This window comes from Felis catus, chromosome D4 (assembly GCF_018350175.1).
Source record: "Felis catus isolate Fca126 chromosome D4, F.catus_Fca126_mat1.0, whole genome shotgun sequence".
Lineage (NCBI taxonomy): Eukaryota > Metazoa > Chordata > Mammalia > Carnivora > Felidae > Felis > Felis catus.
In genome coordinates, this window is record NC_058380.1 from 88,656,337 (window position 1) to 88,674,566 (window position 18,230).

Below are 18,230 nucleotides of genomic sequence, written 5' to 3' on the forward strand. Positions count from 1 at the left end.
TCTGGATACCCAAAGAAAATTCGTTCGCAATAGGTCGGATGCTCTTCAGTCATTTATATTTCGCCAGGTCTAATATTTATACTTCTTGCGGAAAAGGTGAGAATTTGGGGAGGGAGGGTAAGGCACCAAATACCTTGGTTTCCAGGAGCGGGCCAAATCTCCCTCTTCCCTAAAGAGGTTTAAGGAAGTAATACAACTCCGGTTCTGAGATAATCCAATCCGCAGTTTTCCCCTTGCTTTGGCTCCTCGCCGGTCCTACTACCCGCGCAGGAGAGACATTGGCCAGCCCGACGCGAGGCAGGCGAGAGTCCACCGGCTCCCTGGAGGGCGGGACCGAAGCTCAGGAGCCGGGAGCAGAGGGCAAGAAGTCTCGGGTGCGCGCGGACAGGAGCGGGCGCCTCGGGACTACGACCCCCGGCATGCCCTGCGGCCTGGGCCGGCTGGGGTTGGCCGGGAACTCTAGCCTACTGCCCTCACCGGCCAATGGGATGCAGGAGAGAGACCTGACCCGGATTTTCAGGGACCAATGGCCGTACAGAGGAGGCGGGGCTTCCTTGCCGCTCACCTTGCGCTCGGAAAAACCACATTTAAAAGGTCGTGTGGGGCCGAATTCTGGCGGGTCGGGAGACCAGAGGCGGAGGGCGCGGCGGCGTCCCCGAGAGCGGCGCCGGGAAGGCCCGGGTCCCCGCGAGGCGCGCGCCGGACGTCGGCGGGGGCGGGGTCAGGGGCGGGGCCTGGCCTCGTTGTGGAGCGGTTCCTAATCCATCATGGCGGCCGCGGGGGTCGGTGTCCGTCCCTGAGCAGCGCCGGAGCCGGAGCCGGTCCCCGGGTCCTGCGGCTGAGGAGCCCCTCGGTTGTCCACGGCCCCCACCTGCGGGGGGAGGCTGGGTCCCGCGGCGGAGTTCCGGGGATGTGACTGCCTGGCGGCGGCGGCGGCTGTAACAACGTCCGGAGCCGGGGGAGGGGGTGTCTCGGGCAGAGACCCCTGGGCTCGGGGCAGCTGAGGCGGCCGGGCCTCCTCCCCCCCTCCGCCCGCCTCCCGCCTTCGGGGCCGCGAGCGTGCTCTGTCCCGTACAGCCCTGCCCTGGCTCTGGGGCACTGGGGGTGGTCTCTGTTTCCCCCCAGACCTGGGACACCCCGTTTCCTGAGGCGTGGAGGAGCGACGCCCCGGAGTAAGCCGCCCGTGCCCCGCCCCGGCAGCCTCCCCTTTACCCCCGAGCCGCCCCTCGCGCCCACTCCCGGCCCCGAGTTTGGTCTCGGAGCCCCCCCCCCCGCCCCCCATTCATATCCCCTCCCTGCTGTCAAGTGGCCTCCCCTTCCCCCCCCCCAGGTTGCTCCCGGGAGCCTCCAATGCCTTGACCTCTTCCAATGTCACCTACGGTCCCTTTAGTCTCAGCCCAAACAAAAACTTTAATGCAGAGGAAAAGCCTGGACTGGTTTCACAGGCCTTTTAAAAAGCGGACTTAAAAGTTGCTGGCAATGCATTCCTTGTCATCCGAGGCGAGGGCAAGCCCTCGCTGAAGTCTGGGTGACCCGTGTCGTTTTCCGGAGCGCGGGGTAGAGCAGCAGGAGCGGCAGCTAGTTTGGCAGGAACTCTGTCGGAAGATGAAGAAACCGAGATAGGAGGTAGGGTGGGCGACTTCCCCAGGAAAAGTTCTGGAGAAGCATCCAGAGGTGATCACCGTTTCCTTTATGTGCGGGAATCGAGATGACTTTAGTGTTACTGCCCCTTTTACAGCATCCCTGTGAATATTTGTTTTTCTTCTTGGAGAGAAAGAAACTTACTCAGCCCGCGAAAGACACTCAAACTCAAGCAACTGTGGGGTCGCCCCGCAGTTGCAGGACTTCGAGTTGATCGACCGCGGACATAATCGGAACGGCTGTTTACATGTGTTCACTTGGGTTTGACCTCAATGTACTGACTTGTGGCGATTCGGTGACTGTGAACTCCCACGTATGTACTGTTTCCTTCTAAGCCCGCTGACCATTCTGGAGGATCTCGAACCCTCTTCTGGAAAGGGGTGCCTATCATTGCTTTATGGGGCAGCAGCCTGGAAAAGTTCTTGGGGACCAGAGGAGGCCAAGCTTGCCTGCCCTGCACTTTATCAAAGGAGCAGGGAAGAAGGAGTCATCGAGGCACGGGGGTCCGCACTGCAATGTCTTTGTGGAACACGGTGAGTGCTTTTCAAGCTTTCGGATCCTGTTTTTTCCTGGTGTGTTCAGCCTAGGAATGCATAAGGCACGTTTGAACCACAGCGCTTGTGTCCGTTCCTTCCAGCTGTACTTGAAACTTGTGTTGCTGTCGCGTTCTCTTAGTTTGTGGAGGGACTGTCTTCGTAGCAGAAGAAGTTACTTGGGGACTCTGTGTGGCTTTACCAGAATCTCTCTGAGTCGTTTATTTCTCGCCTGATTCCCCTTCTCACTCGCTGTTGACCTTAGATAAGCCATTTTACTCTTCCAGTTTGCCGAGGAGAGTGCACTTAAGTCGTTTCTCGGATCAGAGTCCACGATCCTGCTCCGACCTAAGGCATGGGCTCTCCCCGAAGATCCTTCACTGCTTTAGCCATGGAGGGGCTTTTATCGTATCCTCAGAGTGGCCCGTGCTCCCCAAAAGGTTAAGAACCACAGATCCTGGTGGACGCTAATATCCTTGACCTTTTCAGTCCTGAGTAGGACTTGAAAATGCCCCCTTTGGAGCTACGTGGGAAAAATGGAGTGGGGGAAGCAGTGTCCTTTGCGGATCGAGGAAACCCGGCTGCTTCTAGTTGCTTTGCCTTACCCAGGAGTGATCGTTTCCCCGGCGGTGGGGCTTGTAGCTTCCCCTGCCTCCCTGTTTCGGATGACATTTGGGGCCAGAAAGGGTGCCTTCGACATTTGCATGAACACAGTTGGCATTTGATTGCAGACTGTCTGTATTCCACTGCACCTTTCCAGTAATTCCGTGTGAAGTTTTAAAGCGAAGGGTCGGCTTAGACTCCTGCCTGCTACAGGGGCCGGCCGTGAACCACTTAATTAGGGCCCTGGCCGTAGTGCTGTAGCCTGACGTTTTTCGAACCATGAGCTTCATATAGGAATATCGACCCCACCCGCTCTATTAGCGAATGTGAGAAGAGCGCACGCGGCATCTACTTTGAAATTCAGCCTCAGATGCCTTTTAACGATGGGTGACCACGGTCAACAGAGGTCTCTGTGCCTTGCACTTGCGTGTGACCATTGAGGTTTTACTTTCTGACAAAAATATTTGCCTCATCTATATAATTTGGGTGCTCGAATTGTATTTTTCCTTGAAATATTAGTTACATTTTAGCGCTGGTTTTAGACTGGGAGATACGGAAGTTTGTTACATTCTGGTGCTTCCCCAATTCAGGATTTGTAAAGTGAAATTATTTACATTAAAAAAATTTTTTTCTAACGTTACTTATTTTTGAGAGAGAGAGACAGAGAGAGAGAGAGAGACAGAGCGTGAGCAGGGGAGGGGCAGAGAGAGAGAGAGAGGGAGACACGGAATCGGAAGCAGGCTCCAGGCTCTGAGCCGTCAGCCCAGAGCCTGACACGGGGCTCGAACTCCCAGACCGCGAGATCATGACTTGAGCCGAAGTCGGACGCTTAACCGACTGAGCCACCCAGGCGCCCCTGAGTTATTTATTTACATTTTTAACTAGTGACGATCATGCAGCCTTGGATAGTGAAAATTGGTACAGACTTTTTGGAGAGCTTTGGTCACACTTAGCAGAATTTAGTGTGTATATACCAATAACCCAGGAATCTCACTTCTAGGAAGCTATTCTAGTACGGAACAGTATGATCCCCTTGGGTGTCCCTGATACCCTTTCCGAGAGGGTCGAGAGGTTAAAACAGTGTTCATATTACTACAGTTCTCAGATGCTGTTTGCACTCTTTGCACTAATGGTGCAAAAGTCATGCAGGCTCCTTAGCGTGAATCAAGGCTGCAGCACCTAACTATCCTAGGAGCCATCGGACCGTTCGTGCCGTGCACTCGCGATGAGTACAATACAATGAAATAAGAATTTGGTTTTCACCTGAATGTTCTCGATGCAGTCGTAGAACAGGTTAAATTTATTAACTGTTGCCGCTCGTGGAGATGGTTTTTCCCGTAGCCTGTGGGATGAAATGAGAAGGTGCGTGTGAACGTCTCTGCTGTGCACTGAGGTATGATGGTCCTCTCTCCAGGAGAAGCAGATGGGCAGTTCTTTGAGCTGCGTGCTGAACTAGCTGCGTTTTTCACCGACTGCCATTTTTACTCCATTTTACTGCCACCGACAAACAACGGTTAGTCAGTCTGAAAAAAAAAAAAAAAAGGATAAAGGAGTCTTTCAAGAAAACAACTGGCCGTGTATGTTGCCAGTGATAAAACTTCAGCTTTCCAATGAAAATTAGGATTTTGGAAAACTTGTATCTGCTACTGTGGTGTAGAGATCGGTGGTGATATTTACAGGTGCGGTGCTTTGATAGCTTATAATGAAATGTATTATTCAGCAAATCTACATAATTCAGTGAACCCATTTTTTCTAAGTGATCACTATGTGGGATCCTAAAATCACACACAGGTAAAAAATCCATCCAGGGTGCAAGGTGGGCCAATGGATTTTAATGTTACAAAAGTTCCCTGATACAGTTTTAGGTTCTACATCACAACTAACCTTTAAGAAACTACCACTTAATGGCGTTTTGGTGTAGCTCCTAAGAAGAATAAATACAGTGATCTAAAAAGGCTACTTTTTTGGTGGCCAACAGTTATTTCCCAGTAATTCCAGTAACAAAAATGTTTTTAAATGAATAAATTTTAGAATTCCAGTTTAAATTTCTTAAAAAAAATTTTTTTTTAATGTTTATTTATTTTTGAGACAGAGAGAGACAGAGCATGAACGGGGGAGGGTCAGAGAGAGAGGGAGACACAGAATCTGAAGCAGGCTCCAGGCTCTGAGCTGTCAGCACAGAGCCCGACGCGGGGCTCGAACTCACAGACCGTGAGATCATGACCTGAGCCGAAGTCGGATGCTTAACTGTCTGAGCCACCCAGGCACCCCTCAGTTTAAATTTCTAATGTGGTAAACTCTGGTGAGATAATCTATGTAAACAAAAGCTTGTTGGGGTCCTGAGTAATTTTCAAGAGTGTGAGAAGGTCCTGAGATAAGAAAGTTAGAACTACAGCTCTACAAGTTTTCTCACGAGGGCACATAAGGCTGTGTATTGCAGGTGCACCATGAAATACTACCCTTGAAAGGCATCTGTGTAGTGCTGAGAGGTAAAAAGCAATCTGGAGATGAGTCAGCATGGTATGGGAATTGGGATTTAGGTGGCATCGGAGAAAAACTTGGACTTCTTACTTTGCCTTTGTGATTTCTTTCTGTGACAAATTTGCTATAATGCAGAACATAAAAAGGTGCAAAAACTGAATTGATGGCCGCCCACCCAAACTGTCCCTGTTTTGCAGCAGCTTTTTATGAAAGAATTTGCCTAATTCACGTTTTACTGAAGACAAATCAATTTCTTTGGACCTTGGGTATCTTTTTCTAGGGCAACACAGTCTTATTTTGTGTTACAGATTGTTCTTGATCCTTCGTAGGGTGATCTTTCTAGAGTTGGTTAATATCCATATAGGTTGGATTAAAAAACTTGCAGTCATGGGTCACCTGGGCGACTCAGTAGGTTAAGTGTCCAGCTTTGGCTCAGGTCGTGATCTCATGGTTCATGGGTTCAAGCCCCGGGTGGGGTTCTGTGCTGAGAGCTCAGAGCCTGGAGCCTGCTTCGGATTCTCTCTCTCTTTCTCTGCCCCTTCCTCCACTCGCGTGCTGTCGCTCTGTCTCAAAAATAAATAAACACTAAAAATTAAAAAAAAAAACACAAACCCACCTTGCCGTCATAACATACATTGTTGGATCAGACACGAACCTGGAAGCCAAGAATGCTGCAATGTGAGAGCGGCAGTGGTGAATCTGGAAGGAGAGGGCAGATGGCAGTTTTTTGCCAGGATCATTCAGGGTCAGAATGGCTAGTCATATGTACAGGGAGAAAAAAAAGGAAACCATGGTATTATTTCACGCACCATATGTCCCTTCCAGATTTCAGTGGCTTGACTACAGAAAATTCACTTTCGGGAGAGTTGGTAAAAGAGGAATAAAAGCATTCACTTGTAAACCTCTTTTCCTTAGTAGTTTCCTTCTTTTTCCAACAAATATTTATTGAGCACACTATGTATCAGGGAACGTTGTAGTCATTTATTGGTGATACATTAGCAAACAAAAAACATCCCTGCCCTCCTGGAATTGACATTCTAGTGGGAGGAGACAGACCATAAATAAGCTAGGTAAGTACAGTATAGAGTATGCTAGATGGTGGTAGGTTCTGGAGAGAAAAATAACATAGAAAAGGGGCTAAGGAATGTTGGGCCCTGCGATTTTAGTTAGGGAGGCCTCCATGAGAAGGTGACAGTTGAATAAAGACCCGAAGGCAGAGGTGGGAAGTGAGGAACAAGCCTTGGAAATAATGGGGAAATCATCAGTGCAAAGGCCCTGAGGCAGAGCTTGTTTAGCTTGTTTGAGGAGAAGCCCAGAGTGACTGGAACCATGGGAGCAAAAGGAGAGTGGTAGGAGCTAAAATGGGGGTGAGGAGAGGATGGCTGGAGCAGAATGTGGCCCTGTTGGCCATTGGAAGACTTTTGACTTTTCACTTGTGTGGTTTGGGAAGCCTTTGGAGAATTTTGAGAGAGGATTAACAGGACCCCATTTCTGTTCTATTAAAATGTCCCCGGCTGCTGTCTTCCAAAGGAGGGAAAAGAGGAAACGGATTACACTTAGGGGTTGGCTGCCCTAATCTGGATGAGGACGGTCATGGCTTGGACCAGAGCGGCGGCAGTGGTGAAGGGGTCAGATGGCGTGACTACCCAGGCACAGCTGCCCGGATTTGCTGTTGAGTTAGACCTGAGATGGGGGGTGCAGGGTTGAGAGAAGTCGAGGGCGACTCCAAGGTGTTTGGACTGAATCACTGGAAAAATGGAGTCGCCTTTTACTGCAAGACAGACAAGTGGGGTTTGGGGAGGTGTGTTGTGGGGAATGGAGACGAGGATCCGGGCATGTTACCTTTGAGATGCCTTTTATTGGGCGTCCCGGTGGATATGTCACATACGCGTTTGAGTCTACAAGCTTGAATTCAGGGAAGCAGTTCCGGCTGGAGAGGGAACGTGGGGGTCACCAGGTTACGGGTGCATGTCAAGCTATGAGAACAATGACAGGCCCAAGGGAGAACTCTCCCGAGTATGAACCTTCCAAAAGGGTGAGGTGACATTCGGTAGTTTATGAAATTAGGACTTCACGTTTTTATATAGGATTAGTTTGATTCGTTTTTGGGGGGTGGTGACATTTGAATTTTGAGTGGGAATGATTTTAACTCATTCTTAAGTTTTACTTTGTTGTTGTTGTTGGTTTATTTTTGAGAAAGAGAGTGTAGGCCAGGGAAAGGCAGAGAGAGAGGGAGACACAGAATCTGAAGCAGGCTCCAGGCTCTGAGCGGTCAGCCCAGAGCCTCATGCAGGGCTCGAACTCACAAACTGTGAGATCGTGACCTGAGCTGAAGTCGGATGCTTAACTGACTGAGCCACATAGGCTCCCCTCGTTTTTAAGTTTTAAATCCTGTTTCTCTGAGGACTGTTTTTTTTTTTTTTTTCCTAAATCAAAAAGTTGCAGATTTAAAAAAATTTGCACATAATTTTTCCTATTCTTGGTAACAAGTGTTTAATTTTTTTAATTAAAAATCGCTTTGTTTATTTATTTTAAGAGAGAGAGAGAGAGTGCGTGAGCAAGCTTGTGAGCAGGGGAGGAACATGGGTGGGAGAAAGAGAGTCCCAAGCAGGCTCTTGGCTGTCAACTTGGAGCCCAGTCTCACGAATTGTGAGATCATGACCTGAGCCAAAATCAAGAATTGGAGGCTCAGCCGACTGAGCCACCCAAGCGGCCCCAGTGTTTTAAAGGTAAAAAATCCATTTCAATTTTAAAAGTTTGGTTGGGGAGCCTGGCTGGCTCAGTCAGGTGGTAGAACATGCAACTCTTGATCTCACGGTTATAAGTTTGAGCCCCATGCTTGGGGGAGAGTTTAGTTACAAAAAACAAATAAATAAAATAAAAAATAAGTTTTGTAATACTTTACTAGTTAATGCTTTAAAAAATTTAAGTTAAAAAAAAATAAATTATTTGTGGATTTTCTGATTGTAAGTTAGTACATCTATGTCCTGCGGGGTATTATTTAATTTGGTAAGGCCACATGTTTTACTTATGAGTTTACCTGAAAACTGGTTTTAAGAAATTGTTTACTCTCACTTGAAAACTATTTTACAGGGGCGCCTGGGGGGCTCAGTCAGTTAAGCGTCTGACTTCAGCTCAGGTCATAATCTCACAGTTTGTGAGTTCGAGCCCCGTGTCGGGCTCTGTGCTGACAGTTCAGAGCCTGGAGCCTGCTTCGGATTCTGTGTCTGTCTCCCTCTCTCCCTGCCCCTCCCCTGTTTGTGCTCTGTTTCTCTCTCTCAAAAATAAACAAACATTAAAAAAATTTATAGACAAAAAACTATTTTACAGTTCTTGGGGTGCCTGGTGGCTCAGTTGGTTAAGTGTCTGACTCTTGATTTCAGCTCAGGTCATGATCTCATGGTTTGGGAGTTCGAGCGTTGGGCTCTGCGCTGACAGCGTGGGGCCTGCTGGGAATTCTCTCTCTGTCTCTCTCTCTCTCTCTCTCACTCTGCTCCTCCCCTACTTGAGCATGCATACATGCATGCACACTGTCTCTCTTTCTCAAAATAAATAGACACTAAAAAAAACTATTTTACGGTTCTCGAGTAAAACTTTGTTGAAGGTAATAGGAGTATGATAAATCCCATCACTGGTAAATTGTACTGGTATCCATGTCAGCAGGTGGGAGACCGTGCAAGTGTGGAGTCTACAAGGATTGAGGTTGAATGAGTCAGATTCTTAAAAAGAAGTCATTTGGAAAGAGGACATTTACCTACTTACGTTGGGGACTGAGTTGTGAGCCGTGAAAATGCGGACCAGTGTACATGTACCTTTTTTTAAGGCACCCCGTGATTTCCTGTCGGTGAATACATTCTGTATGGCCTTCTTACTACTCATGAAACCTTATCTCCCATTTTAAGAAGTATGCTTAGGGGCATCTGGGTGGCTCAGGCAGTTGAGCATCCGACTCTCGACGTTGGCTCAGGTCGTGATCTCACAGTTGCTGGGATCGAGCCTCGCGGTGGGCTCCGTGCCAACAGCAAAGAGCCTGCTTGGGATTCTCTCTCTCCCTCTTTCTCTGCCCCTTTCCCACTTGCGTGCTCTCTCTGTCTCAAAATAAGTGAAAATTATTTTTAAAAAATCTTAAAAAAAGAAATATGTTGGTAATACAGAGGAAAGCAGGAATTTCAGTTGTGGGATAAAGGAGGATGATCAAAAATGATTTAACCAGAAGAATTTTTACCTTATTTAAACAGATCTCCATGTGATATATGCTGCTGTGTTGTGACGCGTGTTGCGAATTGTGCGTTTTTTGAACGGGGGCATAGAGATGAGTTAATATGCTCGAGCTGAGAATTATACCCACAGGAGTATGTCAAGCATATTCTCTGGATCTAGGGGGAAAAGGTTAAAATCGATATCTAGAAGATGAGCTTCAGTAAAGGGAAGGGCTCCCTGAAGGCCTCTTTGGAGCACATTTAGCCATTCCCTACCTCTTTGCCTCTTTGGTGGTTGTGCCCTGACATTACGCTTTTGTGTGTTCACAACCTGCCTGCCTTTCAAAACTCTGCTTGGGTCCCACCTCCTTCTTGAACACAAATTCTGATGTGCTTTTTTAATTTTATTACTATTGTTTTTTTAAAGCGAGCTCCAATGCCCGATGTGGGTCTTGAACTCATGACCCTGAGATCGAGAGTCGCATGTTCTACTGACTGAGCCAGTCAGGTGCCCCTGATGTATCATTTCAAGGTGTTTAATTCCCAAACATTTGGGGAGTCTAGGTATCTTATTGATTTCTAACTGAAGTGCATTGTGGTCAGAGAATAGCTTCTGTAAATTTCAGTCTTTTGACATTTACTAGGACCAATTTTCTGGCCCCACATATGACCTATCTTACTGAATGTTCCATTTGTACTTGAAAAGAATCTATATCTTGCAGTTGTAATTTTCTGTAAATGTGAATTTGATCAAGTTGGTTGATAGTGTTTAAAATCTTCCATATCCTTACTTACTTTTTGTCTATTTTATCTGTACCTTTGCTGAGTTTCTTTTTGGTCTCTTTTTTCATGAGAGGCAGGTATTAAAAATCAGCAGCTATAGTGGTAGATTACCTCCCCCTTTCAATTCTATCAGTTTTTTTGGCCTTAAGAGCAATTATCAGAAAACAAGAAAGACTGGGGTGGGGGGTTACCTAAGCATTTAAGTCAAGAAGCTAGAAAAACAAAGTAATCCCCAGTATACAGAAGTAAGAGACTAGTATCAATGAAAACAGAAATTAAGAAATGGAAATGTCGGGGTGCCTAGGTGGCTCAGTTGGTTGAGCATCCACCCCCCCCCTTTTTTTAATGTTTATTTTTGAGAGAGAGAGAGTGCTAGTGGGAGAGGGGGCAGAGAGAGAAGTAAATGCAGAATCCAAAGTAGGCTCCAGGCTCCACGCTGTCAGCACAGAGCCCAATGTGGGCTTGAACCCACGAACCTTGAGATCATGACCTGAGCTGAAGTTGGATGCTTAACCGACTGAGCCACCCAGGCGCCCCAAGCATCCAACTCTTGATTTTGGTTCTGGGGTCGTGGGGCTAAGCCCCAAGTTGGGCTCCATGGTCAGTGTGGAGCCTGCTTAGGATTCTCTCTCTCCCTCTGCCCTTCTCCCCCGCTTGTGTGCTCTCTCTCTCCAAGACATACATACATACAAGAAATGGAAATGCCAATAAAACCGAGAGCTAATGTGGAAAAAAAATCAGTAAAATAGCCAAATCTTTTAGCAAGACTGATGAAAAAGAAAAGAGGCACAAGAGTGTGGTATTCAGGATGGGAATGTAACCGTGAACGTGCAGTTTGTTTCGTGTATTTGGAACCTCTATTGGGTCCCCAACACTATGGTTTTTTGTTTTTTGTTTTTTTGTCTTTGTCTCTCTCCGTTGTTGCTTTGTTTTTCTAGCTTCTTGAGTTAAATGCTTAGGTTCCTGCCCACCCCCTGCCTTTCTTGTTTTCCAATAATTGCTGTTGATCTGTCTTCAAGTTGACTAACGCTTCTGCAGTTTTCCATGGTTAACTTCTTTAAGATTCTCATTTCAGCTCTGGTATTTTCAATTTTAAAATTTCCATCTGGTTCTTTTACATAGTTTGCGTTTTCCACTGAGTTTCGCCATCTCTTAGTCATTGGGCCCATCTTTGCCTCCAAATTCTTAAAGGTATTTATAATAAAGAATTTGCCTGCTAATTTAAGGATCTGGGTAATCTTGGGGTCTGTTTTTATTGACTGCTTTTTCCTCTGCGTTGTGAGTCAACATGTTCATGCTTCTTGGCATGTTTAATAATTTTTTGTTGTATGTCAGGTATGTGGATGTCACACTGCAGGGATTCTGGATCTTGTCGTCTTACTTTAGGGTTTTGGTTTTTTTTCTAACCTCCAGTGACTAGCCTGTTCTTTTGACCATCTCGCCTGGTTTTATGCTTTGTTAGAGTGAGTCAGCTTCGGATTCATCCTTAGTCCAGAGGCATGGCCCTTGCTCTAGAGGGCGTCCTTTAGACTTAATGCTTGGCCTTTCTGGGATGTCAAGTAAAGGACCGAGGTGCTCAGCGCGGCCTCTCCATGCAGGATCGGCTGACACCATGAAAGCTTCATCTCTCAGTGCTCAGGTGCCACCCTCACAGCCACTGCTATCTGTTAGGCCTTCTAGAATCTCACCGCGCGTGTGTGCTGCCCAGCCCTCTGCCAGGGACCCACGGGGCACTTCCCTCCTCTTCTGCCCCCCATGCACCCCCTCCTGTTAGATGTCCTGCCCTACACTTTCTAGGTGTCTCCACAGCCACAAATCCTGGTCTCGGCTTCCTCACTTCCAGGAGACCTTCCAGGAGACGGTGGCTCTCTGTTTGGGTTCCAGTTCCCTGCACTGCAGCTGGGAAAGTTGCCCCAGGGCAGGAAGTCAGAGGTGACTGGCTGTTCACCTTGTGTTTTTCTCTCCTCTCTGGGATCACAGTCCTGCCTGCCTGTTGTTTAACACCTGGAACCAGCCGTCTCAAATATTCGCTTAAGGCAAAGGATGTCTGATAGGAGAGTGCCGTTGCTGTACGTTCTTGACAAACTGATACTGTCCCTGTTTAAAATGCTAGCTTTTCTTGTGGTTGTACAGTGCTATCTCATTGTGGTTTTGATTCACTAGCTTCTTTGAGGACTCACTGAAATGAAGCACCTTTCCATATGCTTATTGGCCATTCGGATGTTATACATATGTGTCATTGTGTATGTGCATGTGTAAATTGGTCCAAACGTCTGCATGTGTGTGTGACCTGTCAGTTCACCTCTTTTGCCCATTTTTCTAGTTATGTTTCTTATTCGTAGGAGTTATTTATATATTCTCGATACAGGTCTTTTGTTGGATATATTTACTGCTAATATTGAGTCATGCTCTGTGGCTTGCCTTTTCACTCTCTGAATGGTATCTTTGATGAACTGACAGGTTTTAATTTTAATGTAGTTCAGTTTAATAATTTTTTTTCTTGGTGCTTTTTTATGTCCTATGTAAGAGATCCGTCTACCTCAAGGTCATGAGGAAGTTTTTCTTTTTGTTTTTTGTTTTTTTTTAGTTAAGTTTTTATTTTAATTCCAGTGTAGTTAACATATAGTGCTATATTAGTGTCTGGTTTCATGAAGAAGTTTTATTCCATTACCTTTCGTACACAGATCTACAGTTTACCTGGAATTGATTTTTCTTTACCTTTTAAGATTTTATTTATTTATTTGTTTTGAGAGAGAGAGAGAGAGAGCAAGCAGGGAAGGGTTAGAGAGAGGGGTAGAGAGAATCTCAGGCAGGCTGCGTACCCGACATGGGGCCAGAACCCAGGAACCGTGAGATCACGACCTGAGCCGAAGTCAAGAGTTGGACGCTTAACCGACCGAGCCACCCAGGCACCCCAAGATTTTGTTTTTTAAGTAATCTCTACCCCTACCCCCACCGTGGGGCTCGAGCTCACAACCCCAAGATCAAGAGTCGCACGCTCCAAGCGCTGAGCCAGCCAGGCACCCCGGAATTGATTTTACTGTGTTGGGGTGATGGTTTATTTTTATTTTTTCCACACTGACCTGTAGTTCTTTAATTGAAGAGCTCAGTTGCTGCTGCATCAATCGGGTATCCGTCCATGTGTGGGACTGTTTGGGAACTCCTTACTGTGTTCGTTGGTTCTGTTTTTCTGTCCTTGCACAGGGCCGTCCTATCTGAAATACTACACCTTTAAAACAAGTCTTAAGACCTCCAGTTTTGTTCTTCAGGATTGTCTTGGCTTTTCCTGCTCCTTTGTATTTACAAATACATTTTAGACTCTGTTTTATTAGTTTCCTGCCCAAACAAAAACACACGTGAGGATTTTCTACTAGGATTACACTAAATCTGTAGATTACTTTGATCCTCGGAATAAATAATGGAAGATAGAGAATTCTGATTGATAAAAGCAGACCTCTTCAGGAGACATTTTTTTCCTTATTAATCATAAAGGTGGAATGATTTCTATAAATTGTTGAAGATTTCAAAACATCAGCTTATTCCAGATTCACCTTTCTGCGTGTTGTTTTTAATTCTGTTTTTCTTGGACACTTAGTTCTTGGTTCCTTGATGGTGGAGACCATGTTTATACATCTTCATGGGTCCAGCATATATATATATATATATATATATATATATATATATATATAATTAAAATATTACTATCTTAAAATATTTTTAACTTATAAATTTAGTATTATAAAGTACTTTGACAAACATATATTTAATATATATTTTAAATGTTTATTTACTTATTTTGAGAGAGAGAGAGAGTGTGTGTGTGGGTATGCCAGCAGGGGAGGGGAGAGATAGAGGGAGACAGAGAATCCCAAGCAGGCTCTATGCTGTCAGCACAGAGCCCCATGTGGAGCTCGAACTCATGAACTGTGAGATCATGACCCGAGCCAAAATCAAGAGTCAGACACTTAACCGACTGAGCCATTCAGGCACCCCCAGTATTATATTTTTTACAGACTAGATGCTCAGTAAATATGCAGTTGAATCTCATTGGTTATCTCAGTGCCCACTCTGTATCATGTACTGTCAGTCTGGGGTTGTACAGCAGACTACCCTGGAACCAGGGGACAACAAAAGGCTCCTTGTGTCCAGTTTACAATCCTAAGGACCACCATCAGCCATCTGCTGGGGAAAATGGTTACCGCCTTTGACTCAACAGTGTAGCGGTAGGTCCAGCAAATGGGCCAGGGCAAGGGGGCACTTGTTCAACTTGATCATGGCTGTTAAGCGGTGAGGAGACCCCTGTTGGGGCCACAGCAGTGTCTTTTCTTTCGTTCTCATCTCTCTTATGACAGGGCTGCTTGTGGCCACTAACTGGATCTGGAAATGTAGTACAGGAGTATAACGCTGAATTTACAGTCATACCTAAACTACTAATTGGAACCTTCACTTAATGGATTTTATTTTTGGCCCTTGCAGCTTTAGGAACGAAAGGCAGCCAATCCAGTATCAAGCATTTAGGCGAAACAAACAACAGCATTTTCCCCGGTGATGAACGGATTCAACCTAAACCTCTGTACTTTCTACTTCTGCAGTGTCATATCCTAATTCATGCTGGTGATGAATCAAGTTGGTGATTCTGTAGCATCCCAAATTACAAAGGGTGTCTGTCTCTCGTGGATGTGAAAGGTTTAACTGTTTTTAGAGCACTCGTTTTCGGTCTATGGTATAGGTAGCATAGACCGTGTTCCTGGTTTTTGGTAGAGTAAGCTGTGGTCCAGGATGGTAACAAAGTGTTTTTTAGGATTACATTGCTGATTTGTTACAGAGCCGGGGTTGAAATCAAGTACATCTTGATAGCTTGAGTATTTTTTTCTACCCAAGACATTACTTTCTGAAGATGAACTCATCCTTTTGAAAATGTTCACAACACTGAAATGAGGGGGGTTTAGAGTTTATTTCGATAGAAATTTTAGGTTTTCACCTTTTTGTGGGCTGTGTTTTTGGTACTGACTCACATAACGAATGCACACAAGTACATGGTCTAAGAGCCATGACCTTGCGCCTGGGATACCCTCCGATCTCAGGGCTGGAAAGGACCCGGAGGCTAGCTGCTTCTCTGTGCTTAGGTACAGGTCCCCACACCGCACGGGTGACTGCTCCGTTAGGTGCGAGAGCTAGTCGTGGGGGCTGCCTGGTGCCCACAGAGGCCACGGCGGTCTGGTGGGAGGAGGGGAGCGGGAATAGTGGCGGCCCTGCTGGGGTGCGAGCCCTGGCCAAGACGCGGGGCTTCTGTGCACACAAGAGTGCAGAGTGCTGGCCCTCGCCTGTCCTCAGGTGTTTACAACCCGGGACGGAGAAAAACAAGAGCAAAGTAAGAAAACTGTAGTGGAAAGGAAACTGGATGAGGGCCCAGGGGAAGGGACAGAGTGGGTTGGTTGGGACTGGTGAGTGCCACAGCTGCCTGCCGGCGCACGGCGCCAGTGCCGCGGGGGCTGTGCTGTGTGTGGCCCAGGCCGTGGCGATCAGGGGACTCCATGCCCCTCCGAGACCGGTTGTCAAGAGAGGGGAGCACGGCCATCTGCCCTGTGGTCCTACTCCTTTGCTGCAGTGCGTGGCTCACTCCCGGGCCTGCCGAGGTGATGTGTCCTGTGTGTTTTCTGCTCGTCCCTGGTTTTGGCGAAACTCCCAGGACGGCCGTTTGTGAAAAGCACGGGTACTTTTCACCACTTAACTTACGTGCTCCCACTGCCCTGCTTGTCATTCTGGGACGTGTGCTCAGCAGCGAGTCAGCTGAGACGTGCACGTGGCTTCTCGGTTATTCACCCGGTGCGGTGCGTTCTCCTGACTTATTTCTGAGAAGCACTGATGACTGCGTTTGAAACTGTGTTTCCGCGGGCTGGGGTGTCCAGCAAAACGCTTCCATCTCTCCTGAAGTGCCTTAGAGACACTGGAAGCCACCTGATTCACGGATGGTGGGCTGCATATGAATAACCCATCTTCGACACCAAGTGGTGTCATGTATTCCTTAACCTTTTATGGCTGCCATGCGAGTGCTTTCTCTGGCCGGGCACTGTGCGGAGCCCTTGGCGTGTTATTTTCTAAAGTGCCACATAATGCCAGAGCCCTCATGCTAAATTGCAGTCCAAGTTTAGGATTCTGTAGCTTAAAACCCTCTGGTGGTTCCCATCAGGTGGAGCAACAGCGTCTGTTTTTGTAAACAGTCATGTACCCTTATCCCTAATCATTTTTTGAGCAAACATATCACTCACGTATATCTATTTGCCCTAGTTGTGTTTGAAGTTGCGGACTTGAATGTTTTTCAGCTGTTTGCTTCTCTGGAGACAAAAGTAGGCAAAGAGTAAAGGTAGGGTGGCGAGAAGGGTGTTAGACCTTTTAATTGTCTGTGTGCAGGTAGTTTTATGCCGGCCTGCCTGATGGAGCACCCAGCTCTTTTGACTTGTAGTTTTCTGTAGAAAGAAAAAAAACAAGTGACCCTCAAACAGTAGTGAAGTCCTTGAGACCCCCTTGTTTCTCCCTTCCTCCTTTCTGCCCACATATTCTGGCTTCTGATAGGAAATGGAGATGCCTAGAGTAAGGGGAAAATGACTTTCACATTTAGGTTTCTTTCATTTTTTAATTTTTTTAACATTCATTTTTGAGAGACAGAGAGAGACAGAGAGTGAGTGGGGGACGTGCAGAGAGAGAGGGAGACGCAGAATCTGAGGCAGGCTCCAGGCTCCGAGCCGTCAGCACAGAGCCCGACAGGGGGCTTAAACTCACGGACTCTGAGATCATGACCTGAGCCGAAGCAGGACGCTTAACCAATGGAGCCACCCAGGCACCCCTCACATTTAGGTTTCTTATTCTAAAGTCTTGGGGTGCCTGGGTGGCTCTGTCGGTTGAGCGTCCGACTTCGGCTCAGGTCATGATCTCGCAGCTCGTGGGTTCGAGCCCCGCGTCGGGCTCCGAGCTGACGGCTCAGAGCCTGGAGCCGAAGCGAGCACATCTGGAGCCTGCTTCAGATTCTGTGTCTCCCTCTCTCTCTGCCCCTGACCCACTTGAATTCTGTCTCTGTCTCTCTCAAAAATAAATAAACATTAAAAAAAATTGAAAAAATATAAAGTTCTTTCCCCCATATTTCAGCCTGATTTGTTGTGATAACCAATCTCCGTTCTTGTTCTTTGAAATGCATGTGGAAAAACGTAGATCAATGGGGAGATTTGTCATGTTTGGTCTCATGAAACCCCAGAATTTTCTGATTATCAAATTCCTGCTTGTTTGGTTGGAGCTAAAATTCTGTGTTTAAAACAGTAAAATTTGGGGCGCCTGGGTGGCGCAGTCGGTTAAGCGTCCGACTTCAGCCAGGTCACAATCTCGCGGTCCGTGAGTTCGAGCCCCGCGTCAGGCTCTGGGCTGATGGCTCAGAGCCTGGAGCCTGTTTCCGATTCTGTGTCTCCCTCTCTCTCTGCCCCTCCCCCATTCATGCTCTGTCTCTCTCTGTCCCAAAAATAAATGAAGGTTGAAAAAAAAAAATTAAAAAAAAAAAAAAAAGAGTAAAATTTGTTACTACTCCCTGCAAATTGAAGATCAGGTAAAAATGCACAAAGCAGAACTGGCAAAGTAAGGCTTGACAGTGTGGCTTGTAAGTTAAACCAAACCTTCCCGGAGACGAAAATACAGGCTGTGGGATGTATAGGAGTTTTGTTGTACTTTGACGGTTTCCTGCTTCTGTGTCTGTCTCCTAGGCAAACAGGGAGGTGGGTGACATTGAAATCTTGGCTTTATCTGAAGTCAGGTCCCAGCGTACCACTTACTAAGCAGTGTGACTGTAGACACCAGCTTGTACTTAGTAGATATTAGTTGAGTGCGATCTCTGTACGTTGTGAGGTTCTGGGAATAGAGCAAGTTCGTTCTTTTTTTTTTTTAATGTTTACTTATGTATTTTGAGGGAGAGCGAGCTAGCAAGCACGAGTGGGGGAGGGGCAGAGAG

The 18,230-nt window shown here is 46.8% G+C and overlaps 1 protein-coding gene across 1 annotated transcript in view; it reads left to right on the forward strand.

The window, feature by feature from the left end:
- Positions 1-1,272: 1,272 nt before the first annotated feature.
- ABL1 (ABL proto-oncogene 1, non-receptor tyrosine kinase) overlaps positions 1,273-18,230 on the forward strand; it is a 150,850-nt gene continuing 133,892 nt past the window's right edge. Inside the window, exon 1 of the mRNA XM_003995974.6 lies at positions 1,273-2,174. Coding sequence (XP_003996023.4) covers positions 2,039-2,174 — 136 coding nt within the window. The 5' untranslated portion in view covers positions 1,273-2,038. The remainder of the gene's footprint in view (positions 2,175-18,230) is intronic.